The sequence below is a fragment of the Magnolia sinica genome, chromosome 9 (assembly GCF_029962835.1).
Source record: "Magnolia sinica isolate HGM2019 chromosome 9, MsV1, whole genome shotgun sequence".
In the NCBI taxonomy this organism is placed as follows: domain Eukaryota; kingdom Viridiplantae; phylum Streptophyta; class Magnoliopsida; order Magnoliales; family Magnoliaceae; genus Magnolia; species Magnolia sinica.
Window position 1 is genome coordinate 56,106,021 of NC_080581.1, and position 18,630 is coordinate 56,124,650.

General features: G+C 38.2%; 1 protein-coding gene across 1 annotated transcript; it reads right to left on the minus strand.

Moving 5' to 3' along the window:
- Positions 1-232: 232 nt before the first annotated feature.
- On the minus strand, positions 233-18,390 carry LOC131255463 (mitogen-activated protein kinase kinase kinase NPK1). The gene is made up of 17 exons (XM_058256191.1): positions 17,950-18,390; positions 17,804-17,845; positions 17,100-17,165; positions 16,906-17,016; positions 16,746-16,826; positions 16,578-16,655; positions 16,393-16,475; positions 4,883-4,967; positions 4,206-4,306; positions 3,237-3,276; positions 3,095-3,154; positions 2,956-3,005; positions 2,676-2,862; positions 2,355-2,582; positions 1,641-1,972; positions 902-969; positions 233-806 (listed from the first exon to the last, which is right to left on the minus strand). Exons 1-17 carry the CDS (start codon positions 18,268-18,270, stop codon positions 703-705), a joined length of 2,037 nt encoding a protein of 678 aa, XP_058112174.1. The 5' UTR covers positions 18,271-18,390; the 3' UTR covers positions 233-702.
- Positions 18,391-18,630: the final 240 nt, after the last annotated feature.

Sequence of the window (18,630 nt, forward strand, 5' to 3'; positions counted from 1 at the left end):
AAAATGGTATTTCTCAATGCCATAGTTGATGTAATTTTGATTCTCATTATTTATAAAATTATAAGTGGCAATCCCCCACATTTTGGTTAAAACTGTCTTACAGTTGCCAATTTTTTCGAATAAAAGAGTGAAATATATAACATACAATTGATCTTTATAAAATAATATGTGGCAATCCCCCACATTTTGGTTAAAACTGTCTTAAAGTTACCAATTTTTTCAAATAAAAGAGTGAAATATAAAACATACAATTGATCTTTATTGGTTGCTGATAATACAGGCGGTGGTGATACTATACGAGGAATATGAGCTTTACAACACCAGTTTGTACCACAGTTTCAACATCAAAATCCAATATGGTATATTTCTCAACACCTAACTACCATGTGATACAGCAATATAATACCATTACAAATAAGATCATTTTGTCCAAATTGGACAACAATGGCCATTACCACATTTTGAGCTGAGCAAATACCATGCAGCAGCCTTGAACCAAAATCTATACATGGACAGTGACAGCATGAAATTTTATGCTTGAACTGCAAGAAGCACAAGACTGCAGGGTTGTATTGCGATAGCCACAGAATACTTGGGCTAGTCACCGAAATAGAGCTGCATAGAGTAATACCTCAACCAGACAACCCATTAAATGCAAGTAGAGATGTGAAAACACACGAGGAAACATACTTGTATGCATATTCATTTTCCCGGGGATGCAAGCCATAACCGGTCTCTCTTACGATTTGAAACTCTGTCCTTTGGAGAAAACAATTTCCCAACAACACCTGCCTGGCGCTTCATCTCTGCAAACATAATCATGTCATGATCACTAAAAAGAAAGAAACATGCCCAAGACAATTCAAACAACTTGTGTGTAAAAAGAAAGTACAAATTGCACCTCGTTCTCTCTCAAGCTCTTGGTCTAGCTCTTCTTTCCACTTCCTCTGCCTCTCAGAGAAACTCAAACTGCAACCACCGCATACTCAGGTTTAGACAGGACAGGACATAATGCACATGTCCAGGGAATTACTACAGATGGACCATCAGGCCAATGTGGCACATGGTGGGGCCCACATAGTATGATGCAAGACAATTAGCCACTTGCTCTAAAAGCTCGAACTGATAGAGCATGGCGAATTAATCCATTTATCTCATAGCCCAGGCCCCACATCGCATGGGTTAGGACCTTGGCCGAACCCCCCTCGTGGGCTCCACATCACATGGGTACTACCTCACACAAGCCACCCGTCTCACATGGGCCGCCCACTCCGAGTGTGTCCCTGCATCCCACAGGCTATCCCACTCGAGCCCGGTGTGAAAATGCCCCTGCATTACAGTAATGCAGTACACATGCATAAGAGACATGTGTACAATGAATTTGTACAGTCAGTTACCTTTTTAACCATCAACTGGCCTTTCTTTTTCAGGCTGGAGCACATTAACAAAGGGGCAAACCCACTGAACAAGCTGGATCTCAAGCATGCATAGCACATTATCTAATGTGGGATGCGTTTGGGTTGGGGGAACTGCAGTTACACTTCTGCAGCATTCCTCCCGCATGAAATGATTCTGGGAAGGCAATAACATGATGTAGAAGGAGAGGTAATTTGAAACATACATTAATCGATTTGACATACCTTGGGCTGTTTGGCTCTTTCCGATCATCTAGTTGAAGCTCTTTCCATTCATTCAGCTGAGGCAATGGAATTTCTTGTAGAACTTGATTGGTTACGCCCCCACTGCTGCTAGAGAAGCGTCTGCTGCCACTGCTGGGGCTCGTCGTTTTGGCGGCATCAACCAGCCGGGAAGATGCCCCACTGGCTACCCTGCTTGGTGATTTTGGAGGCAACTTTGGAATACTTTTAGCATCATCACTGTAAGTCTTTCCAGCAACATTTGGAGAAGCAGCATTCATAGTGTTGTAGAACTCTTCATATAGTGGTGATTGCAGCTTCTTCAGTTCCAAAGCCTGATATGATGGCAACAAAGACTTGGCAGTGTAAGAACACTCATTGCTCATATAAAACAGAACAGGGCCTGTCTGGAATGTCCACCAACTACCATACCAAATAAGAATGGGAATGTAACAGGTCCAACTTGTTACCATCTCAGGCCTTTCAAAAAAAAAAAACTTGTTACTATCTCACATCCACACATTGAAGGATGTGCCAAATGGCCCTGCTTCCGCACAATGCACATGGGCTGGGCCAAGCTCCACTCTGTGCTCATTATGGACCAAGTTCCATTCTGTTCTCATAATGGGCTTCCATAATGAGCACAGAATGGGCTATATCCAAACTGACTCCAAGTGTGTGACCATATTGAAGTTGAAGACAGTAGTAAAGTCGTACCTTCTCATCTAGGAAGGCTTTGATTTTGCACTCCGTGACTTCATCATCATCCTCACTGGCTGGCCCACAAGGGAAAGTGAAATCATTCATGCCTTTCCCAGATGCTCCAGAGTTGTCAGCAGCACCCTTGACTGACCCACCAAAGTCCTCGAAGTTCACTCTTTGTTCAGGGCTTTCATCAAACTTGCATGACCAATCATCTAGGGGCTCTGACATGGGATTAAAACTCTATAACATACAAATAAATCCACCATTAGTTAGATATAGAAGCTTCTTATTCTGCTATGGCATTACAGAACTCACCAAGAGAAAAAACATCACCTTGTTAAACTGGTCTACTAATGAGGCATCATTTGGTCTTACTGATCGAGCCACCTCAAATTCATCTTCATCACCAATCTGACACATGTCATCGCTGGTCCATAGATTTGAGCACCTCACACTATCAACATTATGAGAATCTTTCAGGCCCTTGCAGGTCGTCCTAGACACAGTCATCGGGCTAAGCCTGCAGCATGAAGAACCTTTTACAGTTGATTCACAGGGGTTTGCTCTGAAAAAAATATATATATACCAAAGGCATTGTATGAATAACACTTACGAGTTATTCGGATACAATCCGGGCTTTGAAAACGAGCTCCTTGAATGTTCCTGGTGGTATTAGGAGTACTGATATCAGCAGAAGATAAGGTCAAGATTTAACATGATGGAAGTACCTTGGAATGGTTAGACTGACTGACCATAGTGGAAGAGCGGAGTATTGGGTACTGATCTCGAAATTCCATTGTAACAAAGGGATGCTGCATCCAAGACAGTTAAAAATTAATAGTTCGTCAAATGTTTCATAGTATAATCTGTGTATGACTTTCAGTTCAGAATCACCTGCAACAAATCAGAAGCAGCAAGCCTCAAGTTCGGTTCTCTGCAAAAATGTTATGTTAGTTTCACAGAATCCAGAGTAAGCACAAGAGAAAAAGCAAGCCACAAATATAACAGTTGACTGGGAAAAAAAATTGGATGAAATTAAGAAATGACTGAAATGGCTTCATAGTTTGATTGACTTACACTAGTCTGGGATCTCTCGATTCCTGGTAGGGCTGTCAATGGGTCATGTGGACTCAATGACCCAGTGAACCAAGTCCAACCTAGAACCAGGTTTGGGTCCTAGGACAGATTACCAACAACTAGATTTAACCCGAAAGCATGCTGGGTTGACCCTATATAACCTGTGGAACTGACATAATGGAACAAATTTGAGGTCCGATGCATTGGAGTGTAGCCCGTATTGCTCATGTAATCCAAAATGAGTTTGTTTTGCCTATGTCATCATTTAGGATCCCCAACATGGGCCACCCATTGGGGCCCATGTACCGAGATGGTCTGGTGATTGCAATTGTCCATCTGCTCTGTTCGATTGTAAATGAGCTGTGAGCATTTGAAAATGCAATTTTTCTTTGTTCTACATTCATGTATACATAAAGACTGTCAGAAATCATATGTTTGGCATAATTTTCTAAAGGTGGACCACAGTAGTTCTGATCATCACGCCATCTCAGAATGTAGGCCCCAATGGAGAGATAGATGCTAGTCATCCTCAATCATGACACATCCTATCCATTCACTTCTTAAAGCGGAAAGGCAGCTCTTCTGCCCAGTTCCACATGATTGGCTTTTAGCTCAAAAACATTATTGAAACTGCATTTTGGAAACCATGTCCTCCAAACACACTGTAAAGCCAGTTTTCGGACCAAAAGCGGTCCAGCAGGCCCATAAAGTCAACATCCACACTGAAACCCTTGCCATCAAGATATTCAGTCTAAACTAATGCAGGGAAAAGAATGTGTGTAATACTTTTGTAAACACTTCAGAAGAAAATCTTTTGCCTCCATAGAGAGATTCTCAGGGATTGGCGGATGTGATTTTGTTGATGCAATATGGAACAGAGCAGCAACCTGGAAGGAACATTACGTGTTAATCTGAAAGTGGATAGTAGAACATGTTACAAAGTAGAAGGAAAAAAAAAAAGAGGGAGGGGGGGAAAGTAAACAAAATATGTTTAAAACATCCTCCTAAGTCAATGGTTCAAATTCCAGAAACAAATTTTCACAATCAGATATTACAATCATTCAGTCAATACTATTTTAGGTTTATAACACATCAGTTGTTTTCAAGATTTGGATAATTTAATTTGACTTAAATATATGCCATCTATGAAAAGGCAAGTGCCTACAAATCATCCATCGTATTCTGCCATAGAATCAAATAACCTACTTTATGAATAAATTTATTTTTAGGATTTTGTTATAAATATTTTTTTGGGATCTTTTACATATTAATAATTAATTTATTATCATAAATATTTGCACTTGTATCAATAAATCTGACTTTAGAAAGCCAGAAAGTCCAAGACCCTATATTTGTGTCCAACACCGACCCACAAGTCCATGTCCAAGTTACATTGCTCAACAACTTTTTTTCCCTTTTCTGAAAGGAGCAATTGATTATAAGAAGGAAACTATAACGCGTACCTCTTGCTGGTATTGTTGACTCCATGGGGGTTTTCCAGTAGCCATCTCAATGACAGTACATCCAACACTCCATATATCGGCCGAGCTAAGAAATTTTTTGGGAAAAATAAATCAGGAATGTGGGACTTTCCCTTTCATCAAATAAACAATGATTACAATAATAAAATTTGGAAATAGAATAGGAGCAAAAGAGTGTCAAGAAATGTCATTGACGCATGGAAATATTGGTGAAGGGCCATTTACAATGTGTGTACCCTAAGCACAGGAGAACAACAAGGAAAACATGGGAGAGATACAGCTTACAGGTGGAAAACCCTAAATTTCAGTATACCCAAGATACAGCTATATATTTACTCAAATGTACACATTATGCATTCTAATATTGTCTCTGACAACAGATGCATTAACTTCTGGGATACAAGGGATATTCACCACACATTAACTAGCATACATTTGACAGTCACAGGTGAATGTGTACATATGGGAGTAAGAGTAACCAGAAGTACCAAACACCCAGATCATTATAAGAAATACAGGTAAACAGATACCCAAAAGATTAGACATCAGCATCTTTGTTGATCTTACTATTGAGTGCAGAGGTCTGTTGGAAAACTTGGAACAAGTTTTATTCAACATTGAAATGCCCAGAAGCTGGTGTGGATGCCAAACAAAGAACTTTTACTTGGTTTGCTATCTAAGATAGGTGAGAGTAGAACCACATATTGATTTTTTTCAGTTTTTTGTTTGATTGGTGCCGAATATAGAACCATGTGGCATAATAAATACTCTTTAATAGATCACAGATATTTACCAATATCGAAAAAATCTAGTGAGTGAGCTAGCTCTAAGTATTGATTCATCCAAACAAGAACTTTTACTTGGTTTGCTATCTTAGTTATATAGGTGAGAGTAGAACCATATATTGATTTTTTCAGTTTTTTTTTTCTTTGGTTGGTGCCAAATATAGAACCTTGCAGGATAATACTCTTTAGTAGATCACAGATATTGACTAATATCCAAAAAAATAAAAATCAAAATAAAAATCAAAAAATAAAAATTCTAGTGAGTGAGCTAGCTAAATATTGATTTGTCCAAACAAGAACTTTTACTTGGTTTGCTATGTAAGGTAGATAAGAGAGAGTAGAACCATCTATTGATTTTTTACAATTTTTTCTTAGGTTGGTGCCAAATATAGAACCTGGTGGCATAATAAATACTCTTTTAGTAGATCATAGATATTGAGAAAATCTAGAGCGAGCTAGTTAATTATTGCTTCATCCATCGAGGAAGGTTATGGATGAAGCTCCATGCTTACTCCAACTGATTGGCCTGTGCATAAAATTCCAGCTTTCCGGCCTACTTAGTTGATTGTGGACTGTTAGTTGTCCCAATTAGTACAGCATAACTTGGAGTGAAGCCACATGATCACTAATCACATTTTGGAGAAATATAATATTGTTTTGGAATATTTTCCATCGAGAAACCACACGCGTGGTGAGAATTCCTCTATTTAATGTTGTCGCTGAGTTCTTTCAAATGTGGCATCGCTGGAAGACTCCAGTCAAAACTTGCATCTCCATGTTGTATTTATTACTTTGTACGATTGACCTTTATCTGCAATTGACCAATGTTTATCTGCCTCAAGAAAAATAGTTGGTTCTAGATTGACAAGACATTGGTTCCATAATAGGATGTGCTTGCAATGTCATGACATCGTCATACATATTTGTGAAATAGGCACACACATGTACAAGACCAGGACCATTCACCTGTGTGGGGCCTATGACGGTTAGGCCTAACCCAAAAATCACAGAAGTCAAATGATCCTAGCCGTCGAATGAAGAGTATTTTGGTCCAATGAATGTTGACTATCTTCGGTTGAATTTTCGTCCTCCAATGGGAGACCAAGATCATCCACCCAATGAAAATTTTGGCATGCACAAAGTCAATGGATGGGCATAGTAGATGAATCATGAATGACCCAGATCTGATATTTGTGCCAAATATACAAGATGGAGTATCAACTACAATTTCTTGGATTTTTGTCCTCCAAATGGGGGGAAGATCATCCAACCAGTGTCAAGTTCAGGGTGTAGCCGTCCATGGATTGACCTAAAAGATGAATGATCCAGATCTCATACGTGCGTGCACAGAGTACGAAATAGGGTGCTTGATAACTAACTCAAATATAGGTGACAACCTCTCTAGTCACACCACCTTCTTGAAAGAGTGGAAATGTTAGAGTTGTACAATTAGAGTATAAATTTGGTGTATATGTGTCCATTTGCATTCAGTAGATTAGAGTATTTAACTATTTTTAATTCTTGTAATTGATAATTAACCAAGCTAGGTTAAGGTAAAACTACAAGTCAGCTTATTCCTCCAATTTCAATCATGCCCTAGTATTAGAACAATGCATGGGTTTCTTAACTGAAGATTGCTCATGAACGATGGAACCGGTATCTGTTAAAAAGCTGGAAGTACATCACAGGTCTGCATTCAAGATAGCTCATTAGTCATCAATTTTTTTCTAGTTCTGGACCCTCCCACAATTTATTTTATTTTATTTATTTCATTTTTATTTTTTGAGAGAGTAAAGCTGGAAGTACATCACAGGTCTGCATTCAAAATTGCTCATTAGTCATCAATTTTTTCTGGTTCTAGACCCTCCCACGATTTATTTTATTTTATTTTATCTATTTATTTTTTTGAGCGAGAGTAAAGCTGGAAGTAAATCATAAGTCTGCATTCAAGATTGCTTATTAGTCATCCATTTTTCTGGTTCTGGAACCTCCCACGAATTAATTTTTTTTAGAGAGAGCTAACAACAGATTTATTAAGAAACCCGCATAAAGCAAGGAAAGAATACAAGATTGCTCATTAGTCATCAATTTTTTCTAGTTTTGGACCCTCCCACGATTTATTTTATTTTATTTTATCTATTTATTTTTTTGAGAGAGAGTAAAGCTGGAAGTACATCATACGTCTGCATTCAAGATTGCTTATTAGGCATCCATTTTTCTGGTCCTGGACCCTCCCACGAATTATTTTTTTTTTAGAGAGAGCTAACAACAGATTTATCAAGAAACCCGCACAGAGCAAGGAAAGAATACAACCCAAAGAGACAACAATCAAGAAGAAAAGATTTGCAGCCATGTCGACCTTGACATAAATAGCCCAACCCGAGACAAGACCTTTGATATTCCCCCCCAAATAACCCAAAAGACAGGCCATAATGATCAACCACTTAACTTTCCCACCTTTCCCAACTCCTCATGCCAAGCCCCCAAAAAGTCTTCCACATTCTTCGGCATCACCCAATCTGTGTGGAGCAAACACAAGAAATGATCCCAGACTCTACGAACAAAAGGGCGATTCACAAAGATGTGATCAAATCAACTATGCATCCTCCATACACATCAAGCAAACATTGGGAAGAACTAATGATCTCCTTTGCAAAATTGTCCACTATGAGAACCCTCTTCCGACCCACAAGCCAAACAAACACCGCCACATGAGGGGTGTCAAACAACCATTTACTCCAAAAGCTTAAGCTGTCAGAGTGTGGTGTATCAATGTATATCAATGGACTTTATCACTTTAACACCTCCCCCTCCCCCGCCGCACGTGCAGGGTGGGAATTCCACACGGGAACATACTGAAGAGGGTGGAGGGACAGTCACACCATAAATAGGCCGGGCTTAATTTCCCGGTCCCTGGGCCGGACCTGATTTTCCTAACCCCCCATGGGAGAATAATCTATTAGCGAGGCATATTTGCTGCTCTCGAGAGTCGAACATAGGACCTTCCACTTTGATACCATGTCAAACCATTTACTCCAAAAGCTTAAGCTGTCAAAGTGTGGTGTATCAATGTATATCAAGGGACTTTATCACTTTAACAAGGGGGGCCTCGTAGAAACGGACAAGGCAGGTGAGATACACTAGGCGGCTTGGTAATGAAGCTAAAGAGAGAACGAACAAAGAACTTTCCTGAGAAATGCCCCACCTAAATCATCAAATTCACTTCTTGAGAAGTTGTACTTCTGGGGCGGTCCAATAATCCTACCCCTCCCATGAATTTGAAATTGTACTTCTGATATCACCTATTTTTCTCAGGCAGAAAAATATGAAAGCTCTTAATTTATCAAGCTTCTCGGTGATTTTTTGTGCAATTTTCCAGGGGCTAAGGAAAAAAGAAGTTTTCAACTCTAGAGCCTGATTAAAATAGATCACATGGATTTCTGTTGGAGAATTAATAGAAGCTTGGTTTGAAACCTAATTAACGAAGATTTTTTAGTTAGGATATATATATATATATTATATATATATATGGTAGCAATTCCTGAAAATAACATATTGTAAGAAAAATCATGCAACTCAAATAGGATCTCATATGCATGACATCAGGAGAAAAAGCGATCCAAGAATCATGTTATTCACTTTCTTTATATGTAATGAGCTGCAATTGCAGGTCTTCATGAAAGTTCTTAGGGTTTAGATTTGTCTTTGACGCAATTGAGAGTTTGCGACCCACGTTTGAAATTGTTGAAGCATCTCTACTGCATAAATCCTAGTATCTGCCCCTCCATTACATGATATGGAAATGGGCAGCAGTACACTACTTTCATTAATATGTACACTATGGTTTGGATCATGCAATATGCTCAAGTACATATAACTATATCCAAAATGGATGTTATAATTTATATACTAACTGATGATTTTTTTTCTTTGTTTTACACTATGGTTTGGATCATGCAATATGCTCAAGTACATATAACTATATCCAAAATGGATGTTATAATTTATATACTAACTGATGATTTTTTTTCTTTGTTTTTCCTTTTTAAGTGGTTCAAATGTTATTACGGTAAATCCTGCAGTGTAATATAAAGGAAGCATATATGAAAATGCCTGAGATTGCGCAAATCAAAGTATAAAAAGACATTCTGAGTATAAATACAGATCGCAAGTTTACTTCTTAATCATAAATAAGAATGTAAGCCACAACTCCAGGTTGGTACAAAAGCAATCTGGATCATAAATGACCCATAATCCGGATTTCACAATTGAGAATAGAAAGTGTAGGAGGTTAATGACTAGTCTCTAGCAGAGTCAATGGATAGAGACTAAATTATCTGGTTAGTCTACAAATGTTCAAAGGCTGAAGGATATTGTTCTTCTTTCACAGAATAGGAAGAATCCTTGATCCAGAAAATCTGTTTCCAAAACTACAAACACGTTCCATGTTTACCATATTACTAGGAATGTGCACCTGAAGCCACATCAGAATCTAGAAGCTCAAAATGAATCCAATCATCTTGCTGCTCTGGTGACTGAAAAGAATATGAATAGATATTTCTTGGAGAGTTGAGCACAAACCTGAACCTTATGCCTTCACTGGGTACCTAAAACTCATCTATTGTATCCAGTACTCATTCTGATGCCTTGCACACTTGCAGAGGTTAATGCTGCCTTAAGTTTTCAGTTAAGACATTGCAATACACTGCTGCAAATTTGTCTTCCTCTGGTGACCAGGTATTTGATTCAGGTGCTTACAGTCACATGGCTGGTACTTTTTGTATCGTTCTTTGAAACTTATTCCTTCACTGGGTACCTAAAGCTCATCTATTGTATCCAGTACTCATTCTGATGCCTTGCACACTTGCAGAGGTTAATGCTGCTTGCAAGTTTTCGGTTAAGACATTGCAATACACTGCTGCAAATTTGTCTTCCTCTGGTGCCCAGGTATTTGATACAGGTGCTTACAGTCACATGGCTGGTACTTTTTGTATCGTTCTTTGAAACATATTCCTTCACTGGGTACCTAAAGCTCATCCATTGTATCCAGTACTCATTCCGATGCCTTGCAGACTTGCAGAGGTTAATGCTGCTGCAAGTTTCAGTTAAGACATTGCAATACACTGCTGCAAATTTGTCTTCCTCTGGTGCCCAGGTATTTGATTCAGGTGCTTACAGTCACATGGCTGGTTCTTTTTGTATCATTCTTTGAAACATTCTGATCATCAGCCTTTACATTTTCGTGGCAAATTGTTCTCCTGTGAAAGTTGTTCAGGTGCTTACAATCGCATGGCAGATACTCTCTCTTTCAAGCTTCTAAACATAGGCATTACATTGCATTACAAATGGGTCTTGTTTGGAAGTCAGTCACTCTATCACCACAAGGGGGAAAAGACCTCTCACATCCCCAACACCATCCATCTCTTGAACTTAAATGAATATGACTAGTGATATTTCTGGAACAATGCTTTAATGGGCCTCAAACCCTTCTAATTTCCACTTCTCGGGGCCATGATTTCGGGTAGCAAGGGTAATTTGTTGTCCTCTGTTGCTGGGGTGCTTGTGATCACATGACTAGCACCTTCTTCTTTCAAGCATTCTGATAATTATATATCTTTCCAATCTTTCAAAAACAACAACAAAAAAAAAAAAAAAACCTCAAAAAAAAAGGCTTCTCCAATGAAAGGGGCCAGGCGCTTATAATTGCATGAACAACACTTTCTTTCTCATAGGCCTTCTGAGTGTGGGGTTTTACATTTCACAGCAATATTTCTCCTATGAAAGTTACAACAATGTCTTTCACCCCAAAAGGGGAAATAACTCTCACAATCTACAACATGATCCTTTTCCTGAGTTGGCGTTCAAGTTTGATTTCCATCAATCCGCTCATTAAGCAGAACTGCATTGTTGTAACCAGTGTTTCCATTGTCGAGGAAAAATCAATAATATCGCCGATATTATCGGTGTCGCTGGACCGGCGACACCGAAACACCAAAAATTCGTTTCTCTTCCTAATGTCGACGAAATATCGGCGATATTTTCGATTTTATCGGGAAAAAAATAATTATCAGCAACAACTCTCCCTATTATTTAAATTTAAAAAAAAAAAAAACAGATATAGAAAAAAAAATCTCTTACCATTTTTTTCTCAAAATCTACTCGCCAGAGTGGCTTTCGGATGGATTTGATGGGCCAATCACGGTTGATAGCGCCGGATTTTCAGAGATAAGAAATTTCTTCTTTTTTTTTTCTCTGAAAAGAATAGGTTTGGAAGAAACCCAATTTCGGCGAGGTTGGAGGGGATTTGGGTGGGGATTTGAAAAAGAGAGAAATTTGGGGAAAGATATTCGGAATTTTTTTTTAGGCAGAAAAAACGATGGAAGCTTTTCGTGGAAGATGAGAAGAAAGGGGCGTGGATTAGCTACTGACAGGTTGAGTAGCGAGACTAGCTACTGAAGTGACGTCACCAAGTTCCGTGGGCCCCGTCATGATGTATGTTTTGTATCCACGCCTTCCATCCATTTGGAGAGATCATTTTAGGGCAATATCCAAAGAATGAGTTAAATCCAAAGATCCATTGGGCCCCAGCACAGAAAACTGTGGGAACAGTGACGTCCACCATTAAAAACTTCTAAAGGCCAAAAAAGGTTTAGATCAAGCTGATATTTATGTTTTCCCTTATTTTAGGTATTTTTTAACTTTTGAACGGGTTGGATTTCAAATGAACATTATGGTGGGCCGTAGGATACTTTCAACGGTGGGAATCACTCTCCCCACTGCTTTCTGTGGTGGGGTCCGTTATAGATTTTTATCTCCCTCATTCCTTGGCTCATGCCCTAAAATGATATCTCAAAATGGATGGACGGTGTGGATACAACACATACATCATAGTGGGGCCCACATAACTTGCTGACGTCACTTCAATAAAGGAAAGCAAGTGGACTGCCAGCGTGGGTACGTGTCATGCGACGACGAGCGCTGGAGCTCCTCGAGCTCCGAGTTGTACGAACGGTTCAAAGGTTATCAAAGTTAATGGGCCCCAAAATGATGTACTTATTACATCCATACCGTTCATTCATTTTTCAAAATCATTTTAGAGCATGAATCAAAAAATAAATCATAGCCAAATCTCAAATGAACCACACCAGAAATAGCAGTGGGTAATGATTTTCACCGTTAAAACATTTGTAGGGCCACCATAAAGTTTATTTTCAATTCAATCTTTTCATAAGGTCAAAAATACCTGGAATAAGAGGAAAAACACATATAATATTGATCCAAAACTTATGTGACCCCAAAAAAGGTTTCAATGGTATACGTTCAATCCCCCACTGCTTTTTGCGGTGTGGTCCACTTGATCTTTATATCTATCTTATTTTTCAGCTTAAGCCTTAATACGAGCTCATAAAATGAATGGATGGTTTGGATATAACACATACCTCATGATGGGACCCACAAAACTTGCTAACGTCAATACACCCAGATGCTTGGTACACCAGCCAAGACGAAAGCTCCCTTCGGTGCAATTACGAGGCTTTACAAACAGTGGTGTGTCTCTCACGACGGGGCCCACATTGATGTATTTATTTTTTATACATGCCGTCCATAGGTTTTTTCATATTATTATAAGACACTAGCCCAAAAAAAGAAGCAGATCGATATCTAAGCTGGGCCATATTTTAAGAAAGAGTGGTGGTTGAACCTCCACCATTAAAAACTTCTCTGAGCCTACATTAATGTTTTTATGTTTTTGTAATGTTTATTTGTCATCCAACCCTTTGGTAAGGTCTCGTAAACCTTTATATAGAAAAGAACAAATATTAGGTTGGTCCAAAACTTCTGTAATCCATGAGAAGGTTTTAATGGTCTATCACCACCGTTTCTTATGTAAAGGTCGTCCACCAAAGATTTGAATATGCTCTGTGGGGCCATCATAATGATAAATATTTTATCAATGTCGTCCATTTATTTTGATAGATAATTTTAAGGCATGAGTCCAAAATGAGACAGATTTGCATCTCAGGTGGACCACACTAAGGGAAACAGTGGTGATTAAATGCCTACCATTAAAAACAGTGGTATGGCCCACCACCAGATTTTTGGATCTGGCTAACTTTTAGAACATTATCTTATTGTGGCCTTTCAAAACAAATGGTAGGAGTGGATTTGTGACGTACATTTCTATCATGCAAAAAACCACACTGATTGGATAATCCAATCCATCCTTGATTTGGCATCTTTGAGTTCATTCACTTTTACATGTCTTAATTACTGTATGTCAACTTCATTGGTAATATATAAACTCATTTTAGTTGTTATTAAAGTGATTTTTATGGCATTGCATGCTTTTTTTGTCCCATTAAATGAAAACTTATTATGTAATGTATTTTTTTTGCAATTTTTTTATTCCTAAATATGTAAATATGTGTATTCATGTATGTCCTAAAGTTTCACTGAAAAATTCCATCATTTTCTCCATGTTTCCCCATTTTTTCTTGCATTTCCGGTTATCGGCGATATTATCGGCGATAACGATATTATATCTTTATCTCTGGCCAGCGAAACTTGTAGCGATACCGACAACTCGAACACTGGTTGTAACACCAAGAAAGGTGTTTTATGCAAGATTGTCTGACCAAAAACAAAGCAGAAAGGCCCAAAGGTGAGAAAGACTCTTCTACCTGACCTGGATAAAGATCCCGAGCTAGGTGTCTTCTTGTCCGTTCGACCAGTGTGAAAGTCAGCCAAATTCCTGTGATCTTTATCGCATAATATATTCATTCACTTAAGTTCCAACAAATTGACAAGTTTGTTTTCATGGTGTCGTCAGCATGATGTTTTGCTAATAATCAGTGTTTTAAATAGTGAATAGCATGTAGCTAGAGTTCACCCGTCTGAAGCGTGCAGCCTAAACTAAGTTACACACTACATATGGATTTTTAGTTAAGATTGTACTTGGTTGCGCCAAATGTAAGGAAATTTCATTGATATTTAGCACCAAATCAGTCCAATTATTAATGAAACTTAATGACATTTGGTGCAACCCAATACAGCCTACAATAACAAGAAAAATAAGCAAACGCTGAGTATAAAGGTAAAGAAAAAGCAACCTAACTGATTTAATACTATTATTTATATTATTTCATTGATATTTTGCACCGAATCAGTCTAATAATTAATGAAATATATAATAATTAATGAAATATAATGACATTTGGTGAAACCAAATACAGCCTAAAATAACAGGAAAAAAAAAAAAAAACAAACAAACATTGAGTATTGAGGTAAATAAAAAGCGACCTAACTGATTTAATACTATTATTTATATTATTTTACTAAAATCACTGAAAAGATTAATTAATTTTTATTTAAAAATGAAAAAATTAATAAATCATTGAAAAAATTAATTGATTTTAATGTTTTAGTGAAAAATAACTTGTAGTGTAAGCTACATATAGGTTATGTAGCTTGTAACGTTTCAAAATTAGCATGTAGCGCAGGCTACATGGACTTCAGCTATTTCCATAACCTATGTGGAATTAAGGCTAAGCTACGCTACATAGCATAAGCTACACACGACATAGCGAAGTTATTTAAAACAATGCTAACAATAATGTTCACAACTGCCAAACTATGAGTTTGTTAATCACTCTGAAATAGTAACACAATTGAGTCCGTTTTTTAAACATGATTCGTAGAACATAATATATTTATATCATGCAACTGGTCCTCCTGGAATGATAGAATTCCTCCCACACAATGCAATGCCCAATGCAAAGCCCATTAGAAAAAAAAAAAAAAAAACGTTGTCATGTAAAGTTCATGGCAATGCATACCACTTTTCCAAATGAGATAAATCCAAAGCATAAGGCCCTGTTTGGTAGACGCCTAAATTGAGTTCATCTTATTTTCGCTAATAGTAATTATGTTTTAGAGATCTTGGTCTCTAGTATGTATTTATTATTATGGCTTGTTTGTTTCACCAATTACGCTGGTAATTGAAAGGAAAGCTACCATCATTATGATTTTACCACTGCCAAACCAAACACGGGAATCGTTTGTCAAATGAAATTGCATTTAGGAACGAGTAAAGGAATCTCTAATCATTGCACTTGTCTATGGCATTACCGTGAAAATCTCAAATCCGAACAGCAATATTAGTGTATTTTGGTGAAGATTTGACATTGAAGTAATGTAAAAAAATGCCATCATTACGATTTTACCGCCAATAAACAAACACGGGAATCGGCGGTCAAATGCAAATGTTTTCAGGAGAGAGGAAAAGTAATTTGTAATCATTGCACATTTCCTTTACATAAATGTGGTAATTGGTGAGGAAAAAAAAAAGGCCCTTAATGAAAATGAGATGAATTCATTTTTAGGCATATACCAAACAGCTCCTCAGACTTAAATTTTGAAAGATTGACATTTTCCACTCTAGAAGACTCCTTAATCCTCACTTGGGAGCAAATATATACAAATATCCAAATACAAAATACAAACGAAAAGAAGAAGAAGAAAAAAAAAAAAGGAAGCTCATCATGTTAAAGATCCAAGACAAGGATTTCATTAACAGATTCAAATTTTATATATATATATATACACACACACACACACACACACACATACATACAAAAAAATAAAAAAATAAAACCAAAGTTTTAGCACATATCCATGTAAAAAGCATAGGAGTGTATGAGTACTTACAAGCTATGCCCAGTCTGGAGAATGACTTCCGGAGCCATCCAATATGGAGTTCCTTTCATCGACTTGGCACCCGAGACTGTTGCCTGTCAGAGTCCACAAGCCTGATAAGCATATGGTAATTGAGGACAGAGAGAATATTACTGAAAGGATCTATCATAATGGTAAAAGGATACAATTGCTTATACCAGCTCGACAACTTTCTTTGATGCACCAAAGTCAGCAACTTTGATGCATCCCTTGTTATCAACAAGAATATTTGCACCCTGGAAGAATCCATACATTTTGTTAGTTTAGAAGGAGAATGTGGACGAAGACAGATTTATCACACTGAGGATATTTCTGAGAGGGCACACCTTAATGTCCCTATGCATAATTCCATTTCGATGGAGATACTCCAGCCCTAGTAACAGCTGCTTTGTATAATTTCTTATAACCTGTTCAGGAAGAATATATGCACACAGATAAGCCTCCCTAGCACCTATTCCTACAGTTTGAGGATCAAATATGACTTACAGCCTCAGGGAAGGATCCAAATTTCCCAAGCAGTGATGAGATGGACCCGCCTGGAACAAATTCCAACAGAATATTTAAGCTTTCTTCCTCCCTAGCAGTTCCCAGATATCTCTGTTGCATACAAAAAGCAAATAATACTGTCAGATAAGAACATAGCACGCACGCACACGCACACACGCACACGCAGCACTCACAACAATGTTCGGATGAGAAAGGTTCCTAAGAAGCTTGACTTCTTCTTCAAGCTCCCGAATATGAGCCTGCAATTAGTTCGAGGAAATTAGGCCAGCTAGACGAATTGTTATTATGATGGAGCCTTTTAATCAGAAAGGAAGTGCAAATGCTGAAAGGAAAATTAAAGGGAGGAATGCTATTATGATGATCGCTTCATGGGAGTTCCATGAAGCAAATTTCCCATCCCACCACACATGGAAAATTCACATGGTGATTGGAGCCGTTGATCTGGGCAAGTGCCTGGGGATCGCACAAAATCTTAACCAAACCAATTGCTCATCTTTATCAACTTTGCAATAATTGTCTATCCGTAAGCAGCTGATCAGATGATTATCACAGTCAACCACCGTATTTTCTGGGCTATGTCCCAGACACATTATGGCCACAAAATCAATGGCCCTGATCAAAGTATGCATGTTCTGCTCATAATGTAGCATTCCAAGTAAAAAAATGGCTAAACAAAAATATTATGAAATAGAGATTCTATTATGTCTGCAACCACCAAAAATCTTAAAAATTAAAGACCTGAAGAATTTTCACAAAAATGCTCCAATTTCAGTTGACGAATGATCGAAAAAATTACACAGATATTTCTAGAATTACAAAAAGCAAAACCAAAAGAAAATATATTTATATGTTGAAAACTGTATAATCTGATTCTCACTTGAGCTTTCTCCTTGGATGCATTGTTTGCAGCGATCGAAACCTGAAAATGCAATAAAAATTTTCAAAAAAGGGAAAGAAGATGAAAATGAGAGAGATTACGGCAGTGATTCCAAGAAAAGAGGAGGGCATTTTGGGAAAAAGAACCTGTTTGATGGCAAGGAGTTCGCCAGAGTCCTGGTTCATGCCCATGTAGACGCGGCCGTAGGCCCCACACCCAATCAGTTCGCCCTTCAGCCATCGGATCGGTGGCCCACAGTCTTTCTTAAGAGGAGAATGGGATGGAGGAGGAGATGGAGAGGGAAGAGGAGGTGGGGCCAGATGTTTGGAGAGAAATCCGACCCCTGATTTACGAAGACGAGATCCGATCTTATCTACGAGACCCCCTCCTCCTCTGCCTTCATCTGCATCTGAGCCACTGATTCGGAAAACCAAAGATCGACGGACGGATCCGAATATATCCTGCATCTTCTCCTTCGTCTTCTGTCTCTCGTTCCTCTTCTAGGGTTTCTTTGGAGGGTTTTATTTCATGGCCGTTGGAGAAGGAAGAAATCTCTCTCTTTCTATCTCTCAAACCTCGTTGCAGTGCGGAGATTCCCTCTCTTTCACCCTTTTTAAAAAGAGGACTGATCAGTACGCGGTCCGCATCTATGACAGTATACGCGAGTTTTCATTTATGACAGATGGAGCCCGTATTACAGTAATCCAGACCGTTGGTCTTCTGTGCCCCACGGTGGATGCACTTCAAATGAAAACGATCTTCATAATATAATTCTTTGTTCTTGATATTTGTAGGATAAAGATGAACGGTTAAAAAGAACAACACAA

Excerpts from the sequence above, each read along its gene's own strand:
- LOC131255463 (XM_058256191.1), bottom strand. The coding sequence starts at position 18,270 with ATGCAGGATATATTCGGATCCGTCCGTCGATCTTTGGTTTTCCGAATC. Across the intron at positions 17,166-17,803 it reads CATCCAAGGAGAAAGCTCAA|GCTCATATTCGGGAGCTTGA; the intron begins GTGAGAATCAGA and ends AACTAATTGCAG. Across the intron at positions 16,476-16,577 it reads CAAAGAAAGTTGTCGAGCTG|GCAACAGTCTCGGGTGCCAA; the intron begins GTATAAGCAATT and ends GGACTCTGACAG.